Source organism: Lepidochelys kempii, chromosome 25 (genome assembly GCF_965140265.1).
Source record: "Lepidochelys kempii isolate rLepKem1 chromosome 25, rLepKem1.hap2, whole genome shotgun sequence".
NCBI lineage: Eukaryota > Metazoa > Chordata > Testudines > Cheloniidae > Lepidochelys > Lepidochelys kempii.
In genome coordinates, this window is record NC_133280.1 from 13,235,987 (window position 1) to 13,254,624 (window position 18,638).

At 45.2% G+C, this 18,638-nt stretch overlaps 2 protein-coding genes and 2 non-coding genes across 12 annotated transcripts in view; 3 read left to right on the forward strand and 1 right to left on the reverse strand.

Moving 5' to 3' along the window:
• The window catches only part of PWWP3A (PWWP domain containing 3A, DNA repair factor), a 33,085-nt gene extending 25,392 nt beyond the window's left edge, over nucleotides 1–7,693 (forward strand). For 6 of the 7 annotated variants that reach the window (XM_073324364.1, XM_073324365.1, XM_073324363.1 and 3 more), the window contains 2 exons: nucleotides 629–717; nucleotides 3,989–7,693. In XM_073324364.1, coding sequence (XP_073180465.1) covers nucleotides 629–717; nucleotides 3,989–4,076 — 177 coding nt within the window. In that variant the 3' untranslated portion in view covers nucleotides 4,077–7,693. Of the gene's footprint in view, nucleotides 1–628; nucleotides 718–2,415; nucleotides 2,497–3,988 lie in introns of all 7 variants that reach the window. The other variant, XR_012156209.1, reaches the window with a different exon arrangement.
• Nucleotides 7,694–8,883: 1,190 nt separating this feature from the next.
• On the reverse strand, nucleotides 8,884–8,956 carry TRNAF-GAA (transfer RNA phenylalanine (anticodon GAA)). Its single transcript has one exon. It is a non-coding gene; the product is annotated as a tRNA-Phe (tRNA).
• Nucleotides 8,957–10,281: 1,325 nt separating this feature from the next.
• Nucleotides 10,282–10,355, forward strand: TRNAN-GUU (transfer RNA asparagine (anticodon GUU)). Its single transcript has one exon. It is a non-coding gene; the product is annotated as a tRNA-Asn (tRNA).
• Nucleotides 10,356–11,252: 897 nt separating this feature from the next.
• NDUFS7 (NADH:ubiquinone oxidoreductase core subunit S7) lies at nucleotides 11,253–17,691 on the forward strand. 3 transcript variants are annotated; one of them, XM_073323696.1, is made up of 8 exons: nucleotides 11,253–11,333; nucleotides 12,655–12,691; nucleotides 13,271–13,339; nucleotides 14,359–14,476; nucleotides 15,262–15,441; nucleotides 15,527–15,573; nucleotides 16,476–16,564; nucleotides 17,061–17,467. In XM_073323696.1, exons 1-8 carry the CDS (start codon nucleotides 11,318–11,320, stop codon nucleotides 17,087–17,089), a joined length of 585 nt encoding a protein of 194 aa, XP_073179797.1. In that variant the 5' UTR covers nucleotides 11,253–11,317; the 3' UTR covers nucleotides 17,090–17,467. The 3 variants fall into 3 exon arrangements, with proteins under 3 accessions (XP_073179797.1, XP_073179796.1, XP_073179795.1); XM_073323694.1 differs by lacking the exon at nucleotides 17,061–17,467 and adding an exon at nucleotides 17,474–17,691 and having other exon boundaries at nucleotides 11,256–11,333; XM_073323695.1 differs by lacking the exons at nucleotides 16,476–16,564; nucleotides 17,061–17,467 and adding an exon at nucleotides 17,474–17,691 and having other exon boundaries at nucleotides 11,254–11,333.
• Nucleotides 17,692–18,638: the final 947 nt, after the last annotated feature.

Genomic DNA, 18,638 nt, shown 5'->3' on the forward strand with positions numbered 1-18,638 from the left:
ATAAACAGTTGTCCAGCTTGACTTATTCTTATGTAAGCACCAGTTTAAATATCAAACAGTAATGGTTTGTCAAAAATTGCCTTAATGTAGAATAAGAGCACTATACAATATCTCTCTAGGCTCATGTATTTCTGGTGTCACAATGTTACTTTTAGGGAAGATGGCTGCTTCTCACAGTATGCTAATTATAATTTGCCTTTCTGAAATGCTTTTATTATTCCAATCTGTGCATTTTTAGAAAATTACACAAACAACTTTTCCTAAACTCTAAATACTTCTGTCATGTAGCTTATAAAAAGAAATGAAAAATCCTTGTAAGGATCTTTTCCAACTTCTATAGAAACTAAAATTTCTTTTAAAACAAAATTTAAACTTCCAGCTCTTGTGGCTGCAAAAAGATCCTTCCAAGTGGGTTACAGGAAAAATTGTTCCTGAATTTCATATCTTTAAATACACACACTCTTTTTTTCTCTAAAAGCACGATGAGCGAACTTTACAAAATTAGGTAAAACCTTTTTCCAGAATTTTGTTCATCTGCTGAGACCATTTCAATTGCTGTTTTCAGATTATTGTGCATATAATTTAAACTTTAATTTTTCACTAGTATCAATAAACTCTGTGCTTACAGGCAATCATTTATGCAATTTCTGCTGTGGATGATATAGACTACAAGAAAGCAGAGGAAAAGTACATAAAGGGACCATCTGTCAGCAAAAGGTATGGTAGTTATTGTAATCACCAGAATTTTACTTGTCAGACTTTTTGCCCAGAAATTAGCCTGATTCTCACCCATCTCTGCATACAAAAATCAGCATAGAGCCCCAACTTCCAGTTCATAAGGAAATAAGACTCATTAGGTTTTACCTCGTTTTCTCAATCAGTAAAATCGTCACAAAAGTGGGCTTTTCCAGCCGTCCCTCAGCTTTTACAACGATATTACTGTATATTCATATTTAAAGCAAGAGTTGACTATTCCAACATGGAAACTTGTCAGAAATTGTAACTCCTTAAAAAACTTAGCATTTGGCTTTTCATCTTACTTTAAAAAAAAAAAAAGGCTAGAATCTCTGCTCCAGTTCAGTCCCCTTTGTGCTGCATGAGTGGCACTCAGAGGGTGTAATGTGGCTGCAGCTGCCCAGTTGTGAATTCTGTTGGTAGAGGGGAATTCTTAACTCGCATAATGCTGGTGGAGTGTGCCTTTGCCAGCCTCCTCCTGGCATAAGGGGGCATATCAGGGGAGGAAGTGAGTTTGGGGTGGCATGGAGAGGGGATAGAATGGAGTCTCCCCAGGCCAATTCTCTCCTGGTATGTGGGACTTTAGGGACCATATCCCTCTATCTGAAGTTAGAGCAGCCCATAGGCTGCTCTAATTTCAGTTGAGTTTATGACCGCTTAAGTAATAGGTAGCCATAACAGGCTCTATGGTGCATGCTTACACTCAGTACATGAGAAGTATATTGTTGCAGGAGAGAATCTGGCCTAAGCTTTTAAAAGAAGATAGGAATTTGAAACATACATGCTGTGAAGTCTAAATGCTGGCAAGTATATTACTCTTGTAATGGGTCACACACAAAGGAAGAAATCAGACTACTAAAATCCTAATCTGAGGGTTACCTTGGGGCTGATATGGAAGCCATTGTAAAATATTGAGCAACAGTAACTAAACTCAATTAAATTGGTGCGTAGAAGATTACTGCATAATACTAGGTTTCAGAGTAACAGCCATGTTAGTCTGTATTCGCAAAAAGAAAAGGAGTACTTGTGGCACCTTAGAGACTAACCAATTTATTTGAGCATAAGCTTTCGTGAGCTACAGCTCACTTCATCGGATGCATACTGTGGAAACTGCAGAAGGCATTATATACACAGAGACCATGAAACAAAACCTCCTCCCACCCCACTCTTCTGCTGGTAATAGCTTATCTAAAGTGATCACTCTCCTTACAATGTGTATGATAATCAAGTTGGGCCATTTCCAGCACAGATCCAGGTTTTCTCACTCCCCACCCCCATACACACACAAACTCACTCTCCGGCTGGTAATAGCTCACCCAAACTGACCACTCTCCTTACAATGTGTATGATAATCAAGGTGGGCCATTTCCAGCATAAATCCAAGTTTAACCAGAACATCTGGGGGCGGGATAGGAAAAAACAAGGGGAAATAGGCTACCTTGCATAATGACTTAGCCACTCCCAGTCTCTATTTAAGCCTAAATTAATAGTATCCAATTTGCAAATGAATTCCAATTCAGCAGTTTCTCGCTGGAGTCTGGATTTGAAGTTTTTTTGTTTTAAGATAGCGACCTTCATGCCTGTAATTGCGTGACCAGAGAGATTGAAGTGTTCTCCGACTGGTTTATGAATGTTATAATTCTTGACATCTGATTTGTGTCCATTTATTCTTTTACGTAGAGACTGTCCAGTTTGACCAATGTCCATGGCAGAGGGGCATTGCTGGCACATGATGGCATTATCACATTGGTGGATGTGCAGGTGAACGAGCCTCTGATAGTGTGGCTGATGTTATTAGGCCCTGTGATGGTGTCCCCTGAATAGATATGTGGGCACAGTTGGCAACGGGCTTTGTTGCAAGGATAGGTTCCTGGGTTAGTGGTTCTGTTGTGTGGTATGTGGTTGTTGGTGAGTATTATAACATTATAAAATTCATAAACCAGTCGGAGAATACTTCAATCTCTCTGGTCACGCAATTACAGACATGAAGGTCGCTATCTTAAAACAAAAAAACTTCAAATCCAGACTCCAGTGAGAAACTGCTGAATTCATTTGCAAATTGGATACTATTAATTTAGGCTTAAATAGAGACTGGGAGTGGATAAGTCATTATGCAAGGTAGCCTATTTCCCCTTGTTTTTTCCTACTCCCCCCCCTCCCCCCCGACGTTCTGGTTAAACTTGGATTTATGCTGGAAATGGCCCACCTTGATTATCATGCACATTGTAGGGAGAGTGGTCACTTTGGATGGTCTGTTACCAGCAGGAGAGTGGGGTGGGAGGAGGTATTGTTTCATGGTCTCTGTGTATATAATGCCTTCTGCAGTTTCCACAGTATGCATCTGATGAAGTGAGCTGTAGCTCACGAAAGCTTATGCTCAAATAAATTGGTTAGTCTCTCAGGTGCCACAAGTACTCCTTTTCTTTTTGCATAATACTAGTCATTGTTTATATAGCACAGTTGTGACATATACAAAGGAATAATTTGAGGATGAAGAGGAAATGGAGACTCCGTTAGTTTCTCTTAGTGCATGTACAGTAGGACCTCAGAAGTATGAGCTGACCAGTCAACCACACACCTCATTTGGAACCGGAAGTACGCAATCAGGCAGCAGCAGAGATGGGGAGGGGGTGTGGAAAGCAGATACTGTTAAATGTAAACTACTAGAAAAATAAAGGGGAAAATTAAAAAAAAAATTGACAAGGTAAGGAAACTGTTTCTGTGCTTGTTTCATTTAAATTAAGGTGGTTAAAAGCAGCATTGTTCTTCTGCACAGTAAAGTTTCAAAGCTGTATTAAGTCAATGTTCATTTGTAAACATTTTGAAAGAGCAACCATAACATTTTGTTCAGAGCTATGAACGTTTCAGAGTTACGAACAATCTCCATTCCCGCGGTGTTTGTAACTCTGAGGTTCTACTGTATTCAGTTTTTGATTTTAAAAACTAGTTTAGATGTTTTTGTTATGGTGAAAATGCAAACTTCTAGACAAAATGAAGACCCAAGATTGTGGGTGTTCAAAAATAAATAACAGATTCATATTCCAAAATGCTTACATTTTTAAAATGTATTTTGCCCACTTAGCTTTACAATTATAACTTCTTTCATTATCCAACTGCTGAAATGATTAAATGTTGGAAATATTCCTACTGACAATAGTGTGTGTTGGGGTTTTTTTGTTTTTGTTTTACAGAAGAAAGTAAGTTTATTTTTTAAATGTAGGAGTTCAGTGCAATGTTTGGATTTTTCTTTCAGGGAAAGAGAAATATTTGACAAAGAAATTCTAGAAAAAAAGAAACTGGAGCTGCTGAAGACTGACCTAGCCCCTGAAGACAGCGTATAGAAACAGCAGTAGGGAGCTTTAAAGTCTGCACTGGCACTGAATGTATATCATGGAGAAGAAAGCAATTTTTTTGTATAAAATTAAATATTTTTACTTTTTTATCAACATGTAAATATTCTTTAGTGAATATGCTGAGTCTTCAGAGTGCTGTGTTCTTTCAGATGCAGTTGTACTTCTATGTCTTATTGTAAGTTTGTTCTTTATTCTATGGAACTGCTCGTTGCTTTCCTCTGAGTGATCTAATGCTGAACTCCCTGTAAAATTAATTTTACAAAGATGCAATATACATTTTTATGGACGTATTGCTAGTCAGTTAGCTTGACGTCACCCTACCTTACTTGAAATGTACATTTAGTAACAATCTAAGAGGATAAATGGCAAATGCTTTGTGAGGCTTTTGACCTAATCATGTAGTTTGTATTTAATTTTGGGTGGATTAGCCTTTCGGAATATCTTGGAAACAAAGGTCTGCCATCAGAGGAACCTGTGATGATAGAAATGTAGAGTTACAGGATTTTATATAGCCAAGTGTTCTTTGGTAGCTTCATTACTGCTAAATATACTGGGTTTCCTGTTCTAAAATTATCAGAGGTGGATTGTCCTTGCTCTACTTTAATTTATATACCTATGGGGAAATAAAAATACCACCCATGAATGGAACCCAAGACACAAAAGCTCTCTTTCTGTTAAGAGGGCAACTTTGAACTTTAGTGTAAGAGAAGGCATTCCAACACACTAGAATTATTTTATAATATGACCAGCTTCACCTCATTTAGAAAGATGAAGCAATAAATTCAATGAGTGTCATGTTTAGCATATTGTAGGTTAATGAAACCACAGTTTCTAGGGGCACATTTGGTATTTTTATGTCTAACCTATTCAAAAATAAAATCTGCATGCTTCTGGGCCTGTGCCAGCATTAGAAGCAGCTCACATCATGGTATCATAAATTCATTTAGTGTGTTGCAAACAGATTACTGTTGGCTGGCCTACAGTGAAGCTGGCTGACATCAGGATTCATTGACAAAATACTTCTTAATTTGGGAAGAGCCAATCAAAAAGGTTAGCTATTTATATTCTATTTGTAGTGTGAATCTCTGATCAGGGTGTGGTATATAGTCTGAACTGAGGTGTAGTTTGATTTATATGGAATTAAATGCTGTAGCTTAATTTTTTTTCAAATCTAATTCCTTGTGAGAAAATGGAATGTAAAATGGCATATTGATATTGTGTGTGTATATATATTGTACTCATCTGAATAGTTCTTCGAATGACACTAAGTGTTCTGTATCTTGACAATCCATCCTCCTTTATATGGTTTAGTGACCTTGTATTAAGAACATGAATGTAACAAATGGATGTAAGGATATTGTACTAAAATGTTCTTTCATATTGCTTTTCACAAAAACTTTTTGAAAAAGGGATAATGCAATTTATATACACTTTTGGTCAAGGTATAAAGCCTTTAATTATAAGCCAGTTATATAAATGTACCTTCAACTCTGCAAAGATCTTGAAAGCTGCTTTGGCAGACATTAATTATAGATGGAGATTTCTGAGGCTAGGTGCTATCTCTTTAAAATGTGCAAGCTTCATGTTCAGAAGAGAGATTTAAAAAACAAACAAAAAAACTACTGCAGCCACTGTTCCCAGAGATAATGGGCCACACCAGATGTAGCTCTCTTAAAGTCAGGGGGAAGGGGGGAGGGAGGGAATGGTTTAAATCACAATGTGGTACCCATTTCCCCTCCTGAAATAAACCATAACCACACATGCACTTTTCATCAATGTTGCCATAATGTTTATGGGACTTCCAAACAATGCCACAGTAGCTGAAATTCTAATATCTCATGTTCTTGAATTACAGTCTGAGGAGAAGGAAGCTCAAAAATTCTGATGCTTTATTTATGTATCACACTCTTTTCCATGTTCATTTTTTCCCCTTTCCTCTTCTAATCGCATCCTAACATAAGACTTTTATTAAATACAAACTAGTAGTAATATTTAATCTAATTGCACTTTGTTAACCAAGAATGGATTGTCCTAAAGTAGTACATCATGTTGAAGTTTCTTACATTTTTAATATGTGCCTATCACAACTTAGCCTTGAAAATATTAAAAACAAAATTTAAACATTATCGTCAAGAAACCAAAGGCTGGATAGCTTTTTTTTTTTTTAAACTGTTATTTTTATGGGTATGTTGAGGCCAAATTCTGCACTCAAATCCACATTTGGCTGTCATTGACTTCAGTGGGTGCTGCACATATGTATCCAAAGGCTTAACTGGATCTGTAAACTAAATTGAGATGATAAATACTTTCCACTCATTGTAGAAAGTGCACAGACCATTTCTGTAAAGTACAGATAAATCTGTAGACCATCTTTGTGAATTCCCATGATAAGATATTGTATTTAATGTAACAGTACATTCAGATTGATATTGCCTAATGCAATAATATTTACTTTCCATTATGTGCAGTATTTACCTTTTCATGGTAGTGTGACTTCAGTTTCTTAAATACCAACTAAAACTGGTACCTAACGAGGCATGAACTCTCCAAGGTTTATTATTTCTGCTTCATTTAAATTTAGCTGCTTCAGATACAGCAGATGTAACCCATTGCTCTCCGTTACAAAACGCAGCTGGAAGTTTTTTGTATTGTCTGAAAGTTTGTTTGGTTGTTTTCTTCCAACTATGGGTATGTCAAATACCATTAAATGACATTTGATACAGTATGTATGTTGAAATATTTTGTTTATCTTGTAAGATAACATCTGGGTGAATATAAGAAAGCCGTGACCTGTATTGTAATTTTTAATAAAGCAGAGTAACCAAAAAGAATTTCAGTCAGTAGCTTGTTCTTCATAGGGGAGTACACAGTGATGAGCTGCCAGAAGCTGAAGAACCAGTTCCTTCAATCGCTCCGGGTCTTCGGTGGCACTGAAGAGCCTGCCACCAAAGGCCCAGAGCGAGTGAAGGACCCACCACCGAAGGCCCAGAGTGCCGCTGGGTGAGTAAAAATTCTCAGGGGAGCTTCCCCGGCTGACAGCTCAGGCAGGACGGAAAGGATGGTCCCTCATGTGGCCCAGGGGCCACAGTTTGCCCACCCCTTTAACAACCGGTTCACGTGAACCGGTGCAAACTGGCTCCAGCTCACCGCTGGGTGTACAGTACAGTTTAAAAATAGCACTTCCAATATTCTGTGAGTGAAGTGATTTTTTAAAAAATGTTTAACTTGTATCTGCCTGTGTTTGTTTATTTCTCACCCATGGAGGGTTTTGGGTAAGCATCCAAAAGTATTTGTGATGCGTTTGTCTAAATTGAACCTTATGAGATCTCCTGACAGTATTATTTTTAATAACATTTTGATAACTTTAGTGTATATGTTGAAGGCAATTTACCCTTTAGAACTGTAATAAGAACAGGCCTTCAAATAACTCAGATGCGGGTTTTGTCCCAACACAGTTTAATCGTTTTTGAAACCCTGCTTATGGAATCTTGTTCAGTACTTTAGGGCTAAGCTACATGGAGACACTTACTGGCATAATTGTAACTTCTAATGTGAATGCTCTTCTGAACGAGTCCCTCTTTGGGATTTAGCTTGTCACTTCCAAAGCAACATAAATTAAACCAGAAAAAGAGACACTTATTCTGGAACTGTGTCTAGGTGGGGAGTTATAATCAGGGTAGCTAGGTTGATAAATATCCCTATGTAAACAAGTCCTCACCCTAAATACTTTTCCCCTTCCTTAAACTAGTTCATTGATATGCATCTATGGTGTATTCCTTCATATTTAAACAGTGTATGGACAAAATCCTAGGGAGGAAAGTTCTGTTAAATTTTGTGTGTGTAGACTCCATGTTTTGTAGTTGTTAAGCTGTTCTTTTGGGTAATGAAATTTTAACTCTCTGTAAATAGAAGGAAGAATTTTGCAGGGCATGAGAATAAACGAAGAGGCACTATTGCTTATCCAGCTGCAGCTCCAAATATTGTACTGTTGCATATCACTTTTGAAGAATAGCATCTTACTGCTACATCCATCAGACACATTTCTCAGAGAAAGAAAAGGAGGACTTGTGGCACCTTAGAGACTAACCAATTTATTAGAGCATAAGCTTTCGTGAGCTACAGCTCACTTCTTCAGAAGAAAATGCTGATCCTTGCAAGAACCTCATCTGAATGGACATTGCACTGTTTTATCTAAAGTATGCAAACCTGTATAAATCCCACTGTGGTTATGCTGTTCAGGAATCTGTCCACTCAATCAATATATGCCCCTCTTAATCTAAAATAAGTGTCTATGGCAGGTGTGGCTTGTTTACAGTTAATGTGTGGTACCTGGAGGGTATCCCCCCATTCCTGCCTACAGGACTGGGCTTCTGCCCTGTGGCAGAATTGTGGGACTAGGGGCTTCTGCCCTCTAGGGAGGGGGGTCTAAGGGATTTAGACTGGGGAAAGGGAGGTACTTAATTGTTACAGGTTTTGAGAGTATGGAGATTTTTTGTAAAATCCTTCCACCTGTCTGGTTCTCTAGTTAAAAAAATAAAATGCACTGTGGACTGTACCTGAGCCAGTTGCTTAGTTGCAGAGGTAGGAGTTCAAAGGGAGATTTGCAACAGTGGCTCTTAGCTCCCACTTACATATTGGGGTTTAGCAGGTGAGGTGATGGCTCAGTGGGGGCTGCATTTGCTGTAAGCGAATACCCCGCAAGCCAGCGGGGCTTTGAAACAAGCCAGGAACCTAACGCTGATGCTGGCGACATGGAAACTGCTAAAACTAACCTCCTCTGACCAAGGAAAACATCTGCCGAAACCCGGGATCGAACCAGGGACCTTTAGATCTTCAGTCTAACGCTCTCCCAACTGAGCTATTTCGGCTGGTTGAAGGCTGGTTTCTCTCCTCTTTACCCTGAAATTGAAGATTGATGTTTAAGGCTTTATTAAAGGGGTTTTAAAGTGTGTTTGTTCATGTATTGATCGAGTGCTTTGGTTAGCCCATTGCCAAGGTATGCAGAGGTCCACTTCCTCCCTTCTTTGATTTGACAGCCATCAGTGTGCAGTGCTGTACATAACCGAGGAAGACGCTGGCCAAGCCAGTCCAGGGAAAACATGCAGGGCAGATACGCCTTTGCCCCTCTAGAATGACTCCGGCACGGTTGATATTGTTACTGATTCATTAAGTGGGTGAGAAGAGAGGCAGATTGCAGCGGATGTGCGTGGAGGGGGGGTCTAAAATGTGGCTATCTATATGAAATATGTCCCCAGAAAGTAGGCCATATTTCTGCCCTTACTCCTTTGCAAATGCTGGTTGCTCAGATGCAAGAGGTGCCGCAAGTACTCCTTTTCAAGATGCAAGAGAGACAGTCATCCGGGCTTCCTCGGGTGAGCAAAGCACAGGACTGTGAGGGGGTGAACACAAATCCCTCAGAGGGTTGTTGTTTTTGTTGTTTTTTTAAATCAGATCAGATTTAAATCTAGCTTGGGGTTCTGGCCATTGGCCCTGCCCCCTGGTAGAGGAGGTTGCCGACACTCATGCTGCTGCAAGAAGAGGACCTGGAGCCGCTGCAATGGGCCCTCTCACCTAAGACAGCGTCCTGGGGCTGGCTGCACCCATGCGAGTTGTCTCGAAAGTCAGCCCGTGTTGGGGATGTGCCCGCCCGCAAGCACAAAGGCCCCCTTCCTGGGAAGGTGCCCCCCGCGGATTTCACCATGTCGCAAGACCATCTCCTCCCTTTGCAGGAGAATCTCAGCCTGGCTTCACAAAACACCCCCCCCGCCCCCCCGCGGGCGTCCAAACGTCCCGCAAAACTAAAGCCCAGGGGATGCACGAGGCCCTGGCCCCAACAGGCTCACCCCAAAGGGGAAGGACTAGGAGGGGCCACGTGGCCAGGCCCCCTGAGGGCATCACCCTCCCTGGAAGTAGCCCCGAATTGCTTTGCACGGCTGATCGGAACGTCCAACGCTGCACATGTAAAAAACAACTACGTTTCTTCTCCTTTCCCGCGGAGTATTAGCTGTAGCCGTGCAAACACAGGGGCTCTGAATCGGGAGGGAATCAGGCCAGGCAGTCCCTTTTCCAGCCCCTCCCGTCCTCGCTCGCCCGGGGATCGTTTCCGCCGCCTTGTTCTGCACAAAGTCCGCCCTGGGGCCGGCACAGCGCCAGGCGGCGCGTGGGGGGCTGCGGGAACGGTCCCGCCAGCCGGGTCTCTGTGGCGCAATCGGTTAGCGCGTTCGGCTGTTAACCGAAAGGTTGGTGGTTCGAGCCCACCCAGGGACGCGGACCTGCTTTTTACCCCCCGATAGGCTGGGTGTGGGGGGATGAGAGGGAGCGGCCCAGGTTGCGAGTGGGGAGCTGGGGCTTGTGCAAAGGAAACAAATCCTCTTCCCGAAGGACAGGGGACGGGAGCGTGTGTGGGACACTGCGTGGGGCAGGGAAGAGGCAGCGAGCCAAGAGCTGCCCCGACGCAAGGAGGGAGAATGTGTTTCTTTGCACACACACACGTCAGTGCAGCTGGGGGTGTCCTTTGCACCCCCCTTACAAATCCTGTGCCCAGTCTGCGCTGCAAACAAACACTGTGCAAGTGTCTGGGACAAGTGAGTACCAAGCACGTGTATTTTGTGCCCCCTTGGCCATCCCACGTTGCGAGTCTGAGTCCGCACCAAGTATCCTGGCCTCACCTTTTGCACACACACCCCCATGCAAATAATTGCACGGCCAGCCTTTCACACACACCCCTACCTCCTTTCACACACACCCACACACCCCTCCCTCCTTTCACACACACACACAGCCCTCCCTCTTTTCACACACACACACACACCCCTATCTCCTTTCACACACACCCTCCTTTCACACACACACACACACACCCCTACTTGCTGTCACACACACACACACCCACACCCCTACCTGCTTTCACACACACACACCCCTCCCTCCTTTCACACACACCCTCCTTTCACACACACACACACCCCTACTTGCTGTCACACACCCACACCCCTCCCTCCTTTCACACCCACACCCACACCCCTCCCTCCTTTCACACAAACACGCGCACCTACCTCCTTTCACGCACACAGACCCGCACCCCTCAGGCAGGCGGAACCTGGAGGGCCTCCCTGCGTTTCCCCGGCCTGCCGGGGAGCGGTGTGGGGGCTGCACCGGCTCCGGCCGGATGGCTTAGGCGGGTGCACGGCCCCTGCCAGGCAGAGGTTGGCTGAAGGGCTGGAGGCAAGATGGCTGCGCTGGCTGGTGAGTGGGGGGGCAGGAGGCAGGGACACCCCCTTACCTGGGGGATGGGGGAGCCCCCCCTTCTAGGGCTGAAGAAGGTGGAAAGGGGGGTCGCTCCCCTTTTGTCTGGGGGGACCCTCGCCAGTGGGCTCAGCCCAACCTCTCTGGTAGGAAGGACCCCCCCCTTTTGCCCCCCAGCTTAGGGGTCTGGATTGTGCGTGTTCGGTGTGTGGGTGACACACCGTGGCAGGATCCTCTTGTAAAGTGCCTTGAAAGGAACTCTCCGCTCCCTCCAGCCGGTGGATTTTGGCAGCCTGACCCTCTGGGGTCTCTTGGGGAGCAGTGCGGGCACCGAAATCCCTGCAGCGGGGTTGTGGCGGCGCAGGGTGGCTTGTCTGACGCACTCGCACGGGTGGCAAGTCCTGGGGCTGTTGGTCAACAGGCCGCGGGGCGCCGAGCAAACCAAGAAATTCACTACAGCAGGCTCTGAACTGGATTTGGGGAGTGGCAAATGCTAGGGTCCCCAAATATTAGGCTGCTGTCCCGATCCCAGGTGGGTACTAGATTGCTGACTTCCGCCCATGCAGTGCTAGGTGCTGGGCTGTCAGTGTGACGGTTTGGAATAGTGACAAGGCGGGTGGGGTAATATCTTTTATGGGACCAACTTCTGTTGCGGGGAGAGAGACAAGTTTTTGAGCTCCACAGAGCTCTTCTTCAGGTCTGGGAAACTAACTGAGTGTGTCACAGCTAAATCCAAGGGGGGACAGATTGTTTAGCATAAGTAGTTAACAATTTCAAGGGACCGTTGAAAGGGTGTCATTAAGTCACTGACCTACTTTTGCCCTAGACGGTGAATTGTAGGCACTCTTTCTTTTAATCACACTTGTGATTTGGACAGAGGCACGGTAACGCTTGCTTGAAGTGCATTGTTCTTGATATTTAAAAAAGCACCAGTCTGTGTGTGCATTTACTTATTTATTGCTTTGCTTGGTTTCAGGGCTAATATATTTTAGTGGGTGAATGTGACTTTGTGGGGAATGGGTTAGAGTTTTATGACTGAAAGATCTGCTTAGCTTTCCAAACCTTGCAGAATTATACCCATTTGAGAATGATGATGATGAGGCAGGTTGGTCAGTATTAAATCTCTTACCTGGGGCTTGGACATCCCTCCTCTCCCTCCCCTGCCTACCCCGCATTATTCTCACTCTGGGCCTTGGGGGAGGAATAGCAGACTTAGCGGAATGCTGCTCCTGACATGGCAGGGCAGTGCAGCACCATTATCATCTTTCATTGAGATTCTGGCTGTGTTAAAGGTAAACTGCCCTGTGGCTTTTGTTCACAGCTCCTCGCCTGGCCCGGGTTGGGATATTTCTTTTGCGGTAAGTTGCACCTGGTTGGTTGAGCAACCACAAAGAAGATATTTACTTGTGGGGGGAGGGTGGCAAAACGGATTAAATCATTTTGCTGCTTGCAGCCCTCTTCATGCCTTTCTCATGAATCCTTCCAATCTGCCATCTCTACAGCCCTATTCCTTTAACGTATTTCTCCTCAAGTGAGAGTGAATTTGCGCTGAATGCAGCTGCACAGCTCTCTGCTTGGGTTGTTGTTGTTCGTATGGAGACAGTAATGTCAAGTTCTTAATGGACATTCAGGGAAACAAGCCTGGCTTGTCTGATTATGGTAGGGTCACTGGAAAATGTTGCCCCGGGGTTAGATCGCAGGGCTGGAAGTCAGGACTCCGATTCTGTTCTCACTCTGCCACAAACTTTGGTCAGAATGCTTACTTCCTCCATTCGTCCGTTTAGCTGTCTGTAAATGGGGTATTATGCTTCACGGGGCTGAGGGGCTTAATTAGATAGTGTCCGTAATGTACTGTGAGATCCTCGGGTGGAAGGAACGACATAACTGGCAAAATGTTGCTGCTGCACCGTGATGTTCAGCTGTGTTCATTTTTACAGGCCTAGCACTGTGACACCTGTCCACGCTCAGTCACTCCATGAGACGCCAGCGATCGGCCATGCTGACAGGTAACGCCACGCGACCATCTAAGTTCTTTAGCTGAGTGTCACTTCTTCAGGTGGGAGATTGCAAGTGATACAGGAAAGGAATGTCTGTTTGCTACAGTTCTGTTCTGGTGTATGGCCGAAGGAAGCCCAGTTTCTCTCTCTCCTCTTAGCAATCAGTATTAAATGGCAAGGCGTTGGGTCCTAGAGATGAGCCTGCCAGGTAGCCCGGGTGTAATGAAGGTCCCAGTGAAGGTTCCCTGCCTGAGCAGCAGATTCCACGATATCTGGATTTTTCCCCACAATGTGGAGTCTGCTTGTTTGAACAGCATAGAGCTCACTCAGCCTGGTGCGCTATTTTTAATGGTTAGAACTCTCCAAAACAAAACGCGATGCAGTATATACAGCCTGTGATCCAGAACCCTCGCCATCTTCAGCCTCCTGCGTCACAAGGCAGATGAGTGATATTCACAATGTTCTATGTGTTGTGCTCCTCCTCTTCATGGACTGGAATCCTGGTCTTTAATTTGGGGACGAGTTCCAGTGCTTGTGAAAGTGGGGGACAAACAGCACTGGTATGTGAGCCAGGTGCGTCCTTCCCCATCCTTCCCTCTGAGCTGGCCAGCCGTATCCCTGGCTATTCCAGACCCCCGGCTCCTTACCAGAGCACCTTCGTTGTGACTTGCTCTTCCAATCCTGGATCCCATGCACAGGCCTGCCAGTGCATCTCTGTCCTGAACTGCACCATCCCCTGCATTTCCAGCCCAGCCCAGACATGCTTTATTGTCCCGAATGGGGTGGTACTGTGAGATTTCCTCTGGCTTTTAAACTGGCTGGTCCAAAGGTGACCGCTGAGTTTACCCTCGCCCTATTGTGCCATCTTTAGCAGCAGCAGCAGCTGGTATTGAATTGACTATGAGGAGTTTATTCCAGGCCCTTCAGGGGATCGAATGCCCTCAGAGATGAGACACCTTAATCAGTGACTCTGTTAATAAGCGGATAGATTGTAAGCTGGTGTAGCCGTCCATGCTGTTTGTTCTCAGCCCATCCCAGGTCCAGCAAAAGAGCACTACCGTCGTCCAGAAAAAATCCTACGTCCCTACCAGCCGGGGAGAGTATATTGTTACCAAACTCGATGACCTAATCAACTGGGCTCGTAGGGTGAGTGGCCAGGAGCGCCCATGGCCTGTAAACAAGAATGGGTAACAAAGGCTTTGGAGTGCTCGTGGGAAGGTAGATGAGCCTGTCTCTTTGAAAGGGCAGCAATCAAGTTCAAAACCTCTGGTGCCCTGCGATGAAATAGCACATGTTCCTTGGCCAGAGCTGGGGGTTTGGGGGTTTCTGCTTCAGACAGAGGACTAACGTCTTAATCTGAAGGTGCTACAAACTTACTTAAATATTGTGCTGAGAGAGTCACCTTGTTCCTCTGTGGTTTCCCTCCTACCTTGAATATTCCAGCAAATGTTGCTTTCTTGTCTCTATCTGTATCTGAGGTGGCTACGCTGAGTTCAGCCGGTGGGGCTCTTCAGATGACACCTTAAACTGAGGTGTCTCTGCTCTGGAGAATAAGGCTTTGTCCTGGCCAGGATTGCTTTTCTCCATTCTCCTAGGCCCTCGTGCAATTTGTTATGCACTGGCATCTGCCCGTCTGTCCCAGAACAGGCTGCATTTCAGTGGTGCTGCAGGTATAGCTTGGGCATCCTGAAAGGCTGCGTGCATACGCCCAGGTGTAAAGCACCGTGGGGCAGAGGTCTTGTCTTCTCTTTTGCATGCAAAGCCCACATCCATCTGTAGCACTACATGCGTCCTACAGAACGTAAAACACCTTTGCTATCCCCCCCGACCCCCAGACTTCCTGTCCCTTGAAACGTTTGGAGCGGCCCACGCGGGTCTCAGTGCTGCAGACCCCAGTCCTGTTAACCTAACTTAGATCTCTTCCATCCCAGAGCTCCCTGTGGCCAATGACCTTTGGCCTGGCATGCTGTGCGGTGGAGATGATGCACATGGCGGCTCCTCGCTATGACATGGATCGCTTCGGGGTGGTGTTCCGGGCCAGCCCCCGGCAGGCGGACGTCATGATTGTGGCCGGCACCCTGACCAACAAAATGGCCCCAGCCCTTCGGAAGGTATGGATTCTGGCCACGTTGGCAAGTGCAGCTTTATAACTCCAATGTAAAAGGAGTTTCACTGTGAAATCTCTCTCTCCTCCAGGTTTATGACCAGATGCCTGAACCACGCTACGTGGTCTCCATGGGAAGGTAAATGCCAGAGGCTTCCTTATTATCTTACAATTTGCTGGAAGGAAATCTGTTGCCACTGCCTGTGTCAAGTCAGGGTATGCAGTCGTGGGGTGTAATTGCGCTTCCTGTAGGCATACTGAGGGTGCTTTACTCTGACTAGCTCAGGTCCTGGAGCAGTGAAGCTATGTCTGCACGGGCTGCAGAGTGTTCTCCGCAAACCCGCCCAGGAGCCTGCATAATTACTTGTGGGACTAGCCTGTGCTGAAGCAGGCACTGCTGCAGCTTCCCTGCTCCAGGACCCCAGCTAACTAGATTAAAGCTGTCTGGGGTGTGTCTACATGAGCTGCAGTCCCACCCGTGAGTGCAGTATAGACCTACCCTAAGAATGTGTATCAGAACGAGCAGCATGCGTCAGCAGGAGCAGCAGTAATTTTAACCAGACTGGTTTCTAAAACCCCATTTGTATGCACAGATCATGCCGCAGGTTTGGGTTATTGTTGTGTGACTGACACGAAGAGTTTTAGAACATAGATTTCTTTTAAATGAATGAAATTCTTAAGTCCCTTGCTCAGAATCTGGTCTGTCAGGAAAGCAGCCGGGGCATCCAGAGATTCTCAGAACCAGGAGCCTAAGCCATGGGGAGATGCACTGGTGCACAATTATTCATCTGCATGTGTCACTTAGGCTCTTGTGAGCTCGACCCTTTATGTTCATGTTGAATGGCCACAATATTGACTCAGCACTGAACTGTCTGAAAATTGCCCATGGCTTTAAAGTCTTTTGCTTTAACTGCCGTGTGGCTCTGTTCTCTCGGCATCTCTGATGCACGGGTAAAGTCTTGCCTTGCCTTCTGTGTAACTCTTGCCTGGTGCTCCCGAGTTGCACTTCAGAGGACACTGAACCCTTTACGTCTTTTGTAGCTGCGCTAATGGTGGTGGTTACTACCACTACTCCTACTCCGTGGTGAGGGGCTGCGACCGCATTGTGCCAGTGGACATCTATGTTCCAGGTAAAAAGAAACTCTGCTTGTCTCTGTGGGATTACAGCATGTTACTCTAAGCGCAGCAAGCTGGAACATAGCTGCAGCAACCTATCGCTGTGTTTTAGTTTGGACTGTGACTGTAATATGTTATGACTCCAGTCCAGTCTGTTGCTACTGAAGGGCCTTTTGTTTAAATTTTAAACTGCATCACTTACATTTTCAGGCTTTCATTACATTGTGTTCAAACAAGGAATTGGGAAGAAAGTCAAATCCTTGTAACTTCTAGACAGGCGATTGTATCCAGTTCAGTCTGGGCATGGCACAGGGGTATTCATGAGTCCACAAGGAAGGAATGTTCTGTGTCAACATACCAAGTTATTTACAAGGAAAAGCAGTTCTGACATACATAAAACTTTTCCAAGTGCATCTCTGTTCTAACGTGTAAAAATACAGCCCTCTCGTCTGTGACGGCTGCTTTTTTTAATGCAAGAGAAAAACTTATGCCTTATTTCCAACTTAACAGTGAGGATGATTAAAACCCCCCTGGAATAAACTGCCTCGGGACATCTTCAGAACAAGACCGGCTGCCTTTCTGGAAGAGATGTTTTAGTCAAGTTATTGGGCTCCATCCAGGGGTAATTGGGTGAAATTCTCTGGAACTGTGCTATGCTGGAGGTCAAACTAGATGGTCTAATGGGTCCCTTCTGGCCTTAAAACGTATTCATTTATGAAGTCTCTCTCTGAGTGACCCTGTTGTATGTCAGCTGGTGTCTTTAGCCCACCCAGTGCAGCTGGTTGGCTGTTGTCTATTATGTGTACTGAGGTAGCACCTTGGAGTTTCAGTCATGGAGCAGGACCCTCCCGCCCCGTGCTAGGCGCTGGACAAATGCGGCCCCGAAGAGCATACAGTTCTCAGGCTCTCCCTCTCTCCCTCAGGCTGCCCACCTACTGCCGAAGCACTGCTCTATGGAATCCTGCAGCTGCAGAAGAAAATCAAGCGGGAGAAGAAGATTCAAATCTGGTACAGGAAATAGCCTCCCTTATTTATGACCTAGCTATTCACCCCCTTCCCTGACAGAGAAATGTATTGGTATTGTCACGCACACTGCAGCTGTGGTCTGCACAAGCCTCACAATAAAATGTGATCTGTTTAACGTGATCTCCTGTCCTTAAACGTTCCCACTCGTTTATTTAAACTGGGGGGGGCACACTTCACAGCCAGTGTCATTGCACATCCCAGGTGCTCCCTGGGCGCCATCCTCCCATCCCTCTTTTTTTCAGGGACTCTCTGCAACTCATCCAGTGCCCCCCTTCCAGGTGTTCTGGGTGCCCTCCCCCCACACATTTACCCCCCATGGGTATATGGGTTAAATCGGATAGGATTCCAAATACACTGGTTCCTGGGTGGAATGGTTCACGCGGGGGACAGAGCATGCCCACTAGGTTCTTCACATTGTTAGCTGCTGTTGCCAAACATCTGTTCTGCAGCCTGCCTCCCTTCTGTGACTCTGAGTTTGACCCCCTGGCTGCAGTGGAAATTGCAGGTTCAGGAAACTGGCCCCTCTTGTGTAGTGATGTTGTTTACGTAAGATAGTGTTAACTGTGCAAGCGGCCAAACAAAACTGGGCAAACCAATTTCAAACACCAGAGGAGTTGAGGCAGATACATAAGTGTGTTTCGAATGTTTCACAGAGTCCTGGTTTGATTTTAAACTGGGGGAAAAGTACCTCTCAACTCCTACCTCTTTGATGATAACAGGGTTAGATTCAGCTTGCATAGATGAGATTTATTTGGGTTTTTTTACCCCTCTGTGGCAATCAGGACCGAGATGTGTCCCCAGCTTTGCCATCGATGGGATGTTTTGTAAATCAGTCCCAAGCCTGCTCTAAACCAAACTCCCAGATGTCTCATCTCCACTTCCTCACCTGCAAAATTCTGAGCTTGATGCTGTCAGCAAAAACACAGCTACACCAGAGGCTGATATGGACCTAAATCAACATTTACAGTCTTCATTTCAGCCCATTACTGCAGCTTCTATACCTCCCTTTGCCACCCTAAAGCTCTGCTCTCTTTGATCTTTACACTTTTCATATACAGTATC

Coding starts and splice junctions, on each gene's coding strand:
- NDUFS7 (XM_073323694.1), top strand. Junction 13,340..14,358: donor GCGATCGGCCATGCTGACAG/GTAACGCCACGC, acceptor GTTTGTTCTCAG/CCCATCCCAGGTCCAGCAAA. Junction 15,574..16,475: donor TACGTGGTCTCCATGGGAAG/GTAAATGCCAGA, acceptor CGTCTTTTGTAG/CTGCGCTAATGGTGGTGGTT.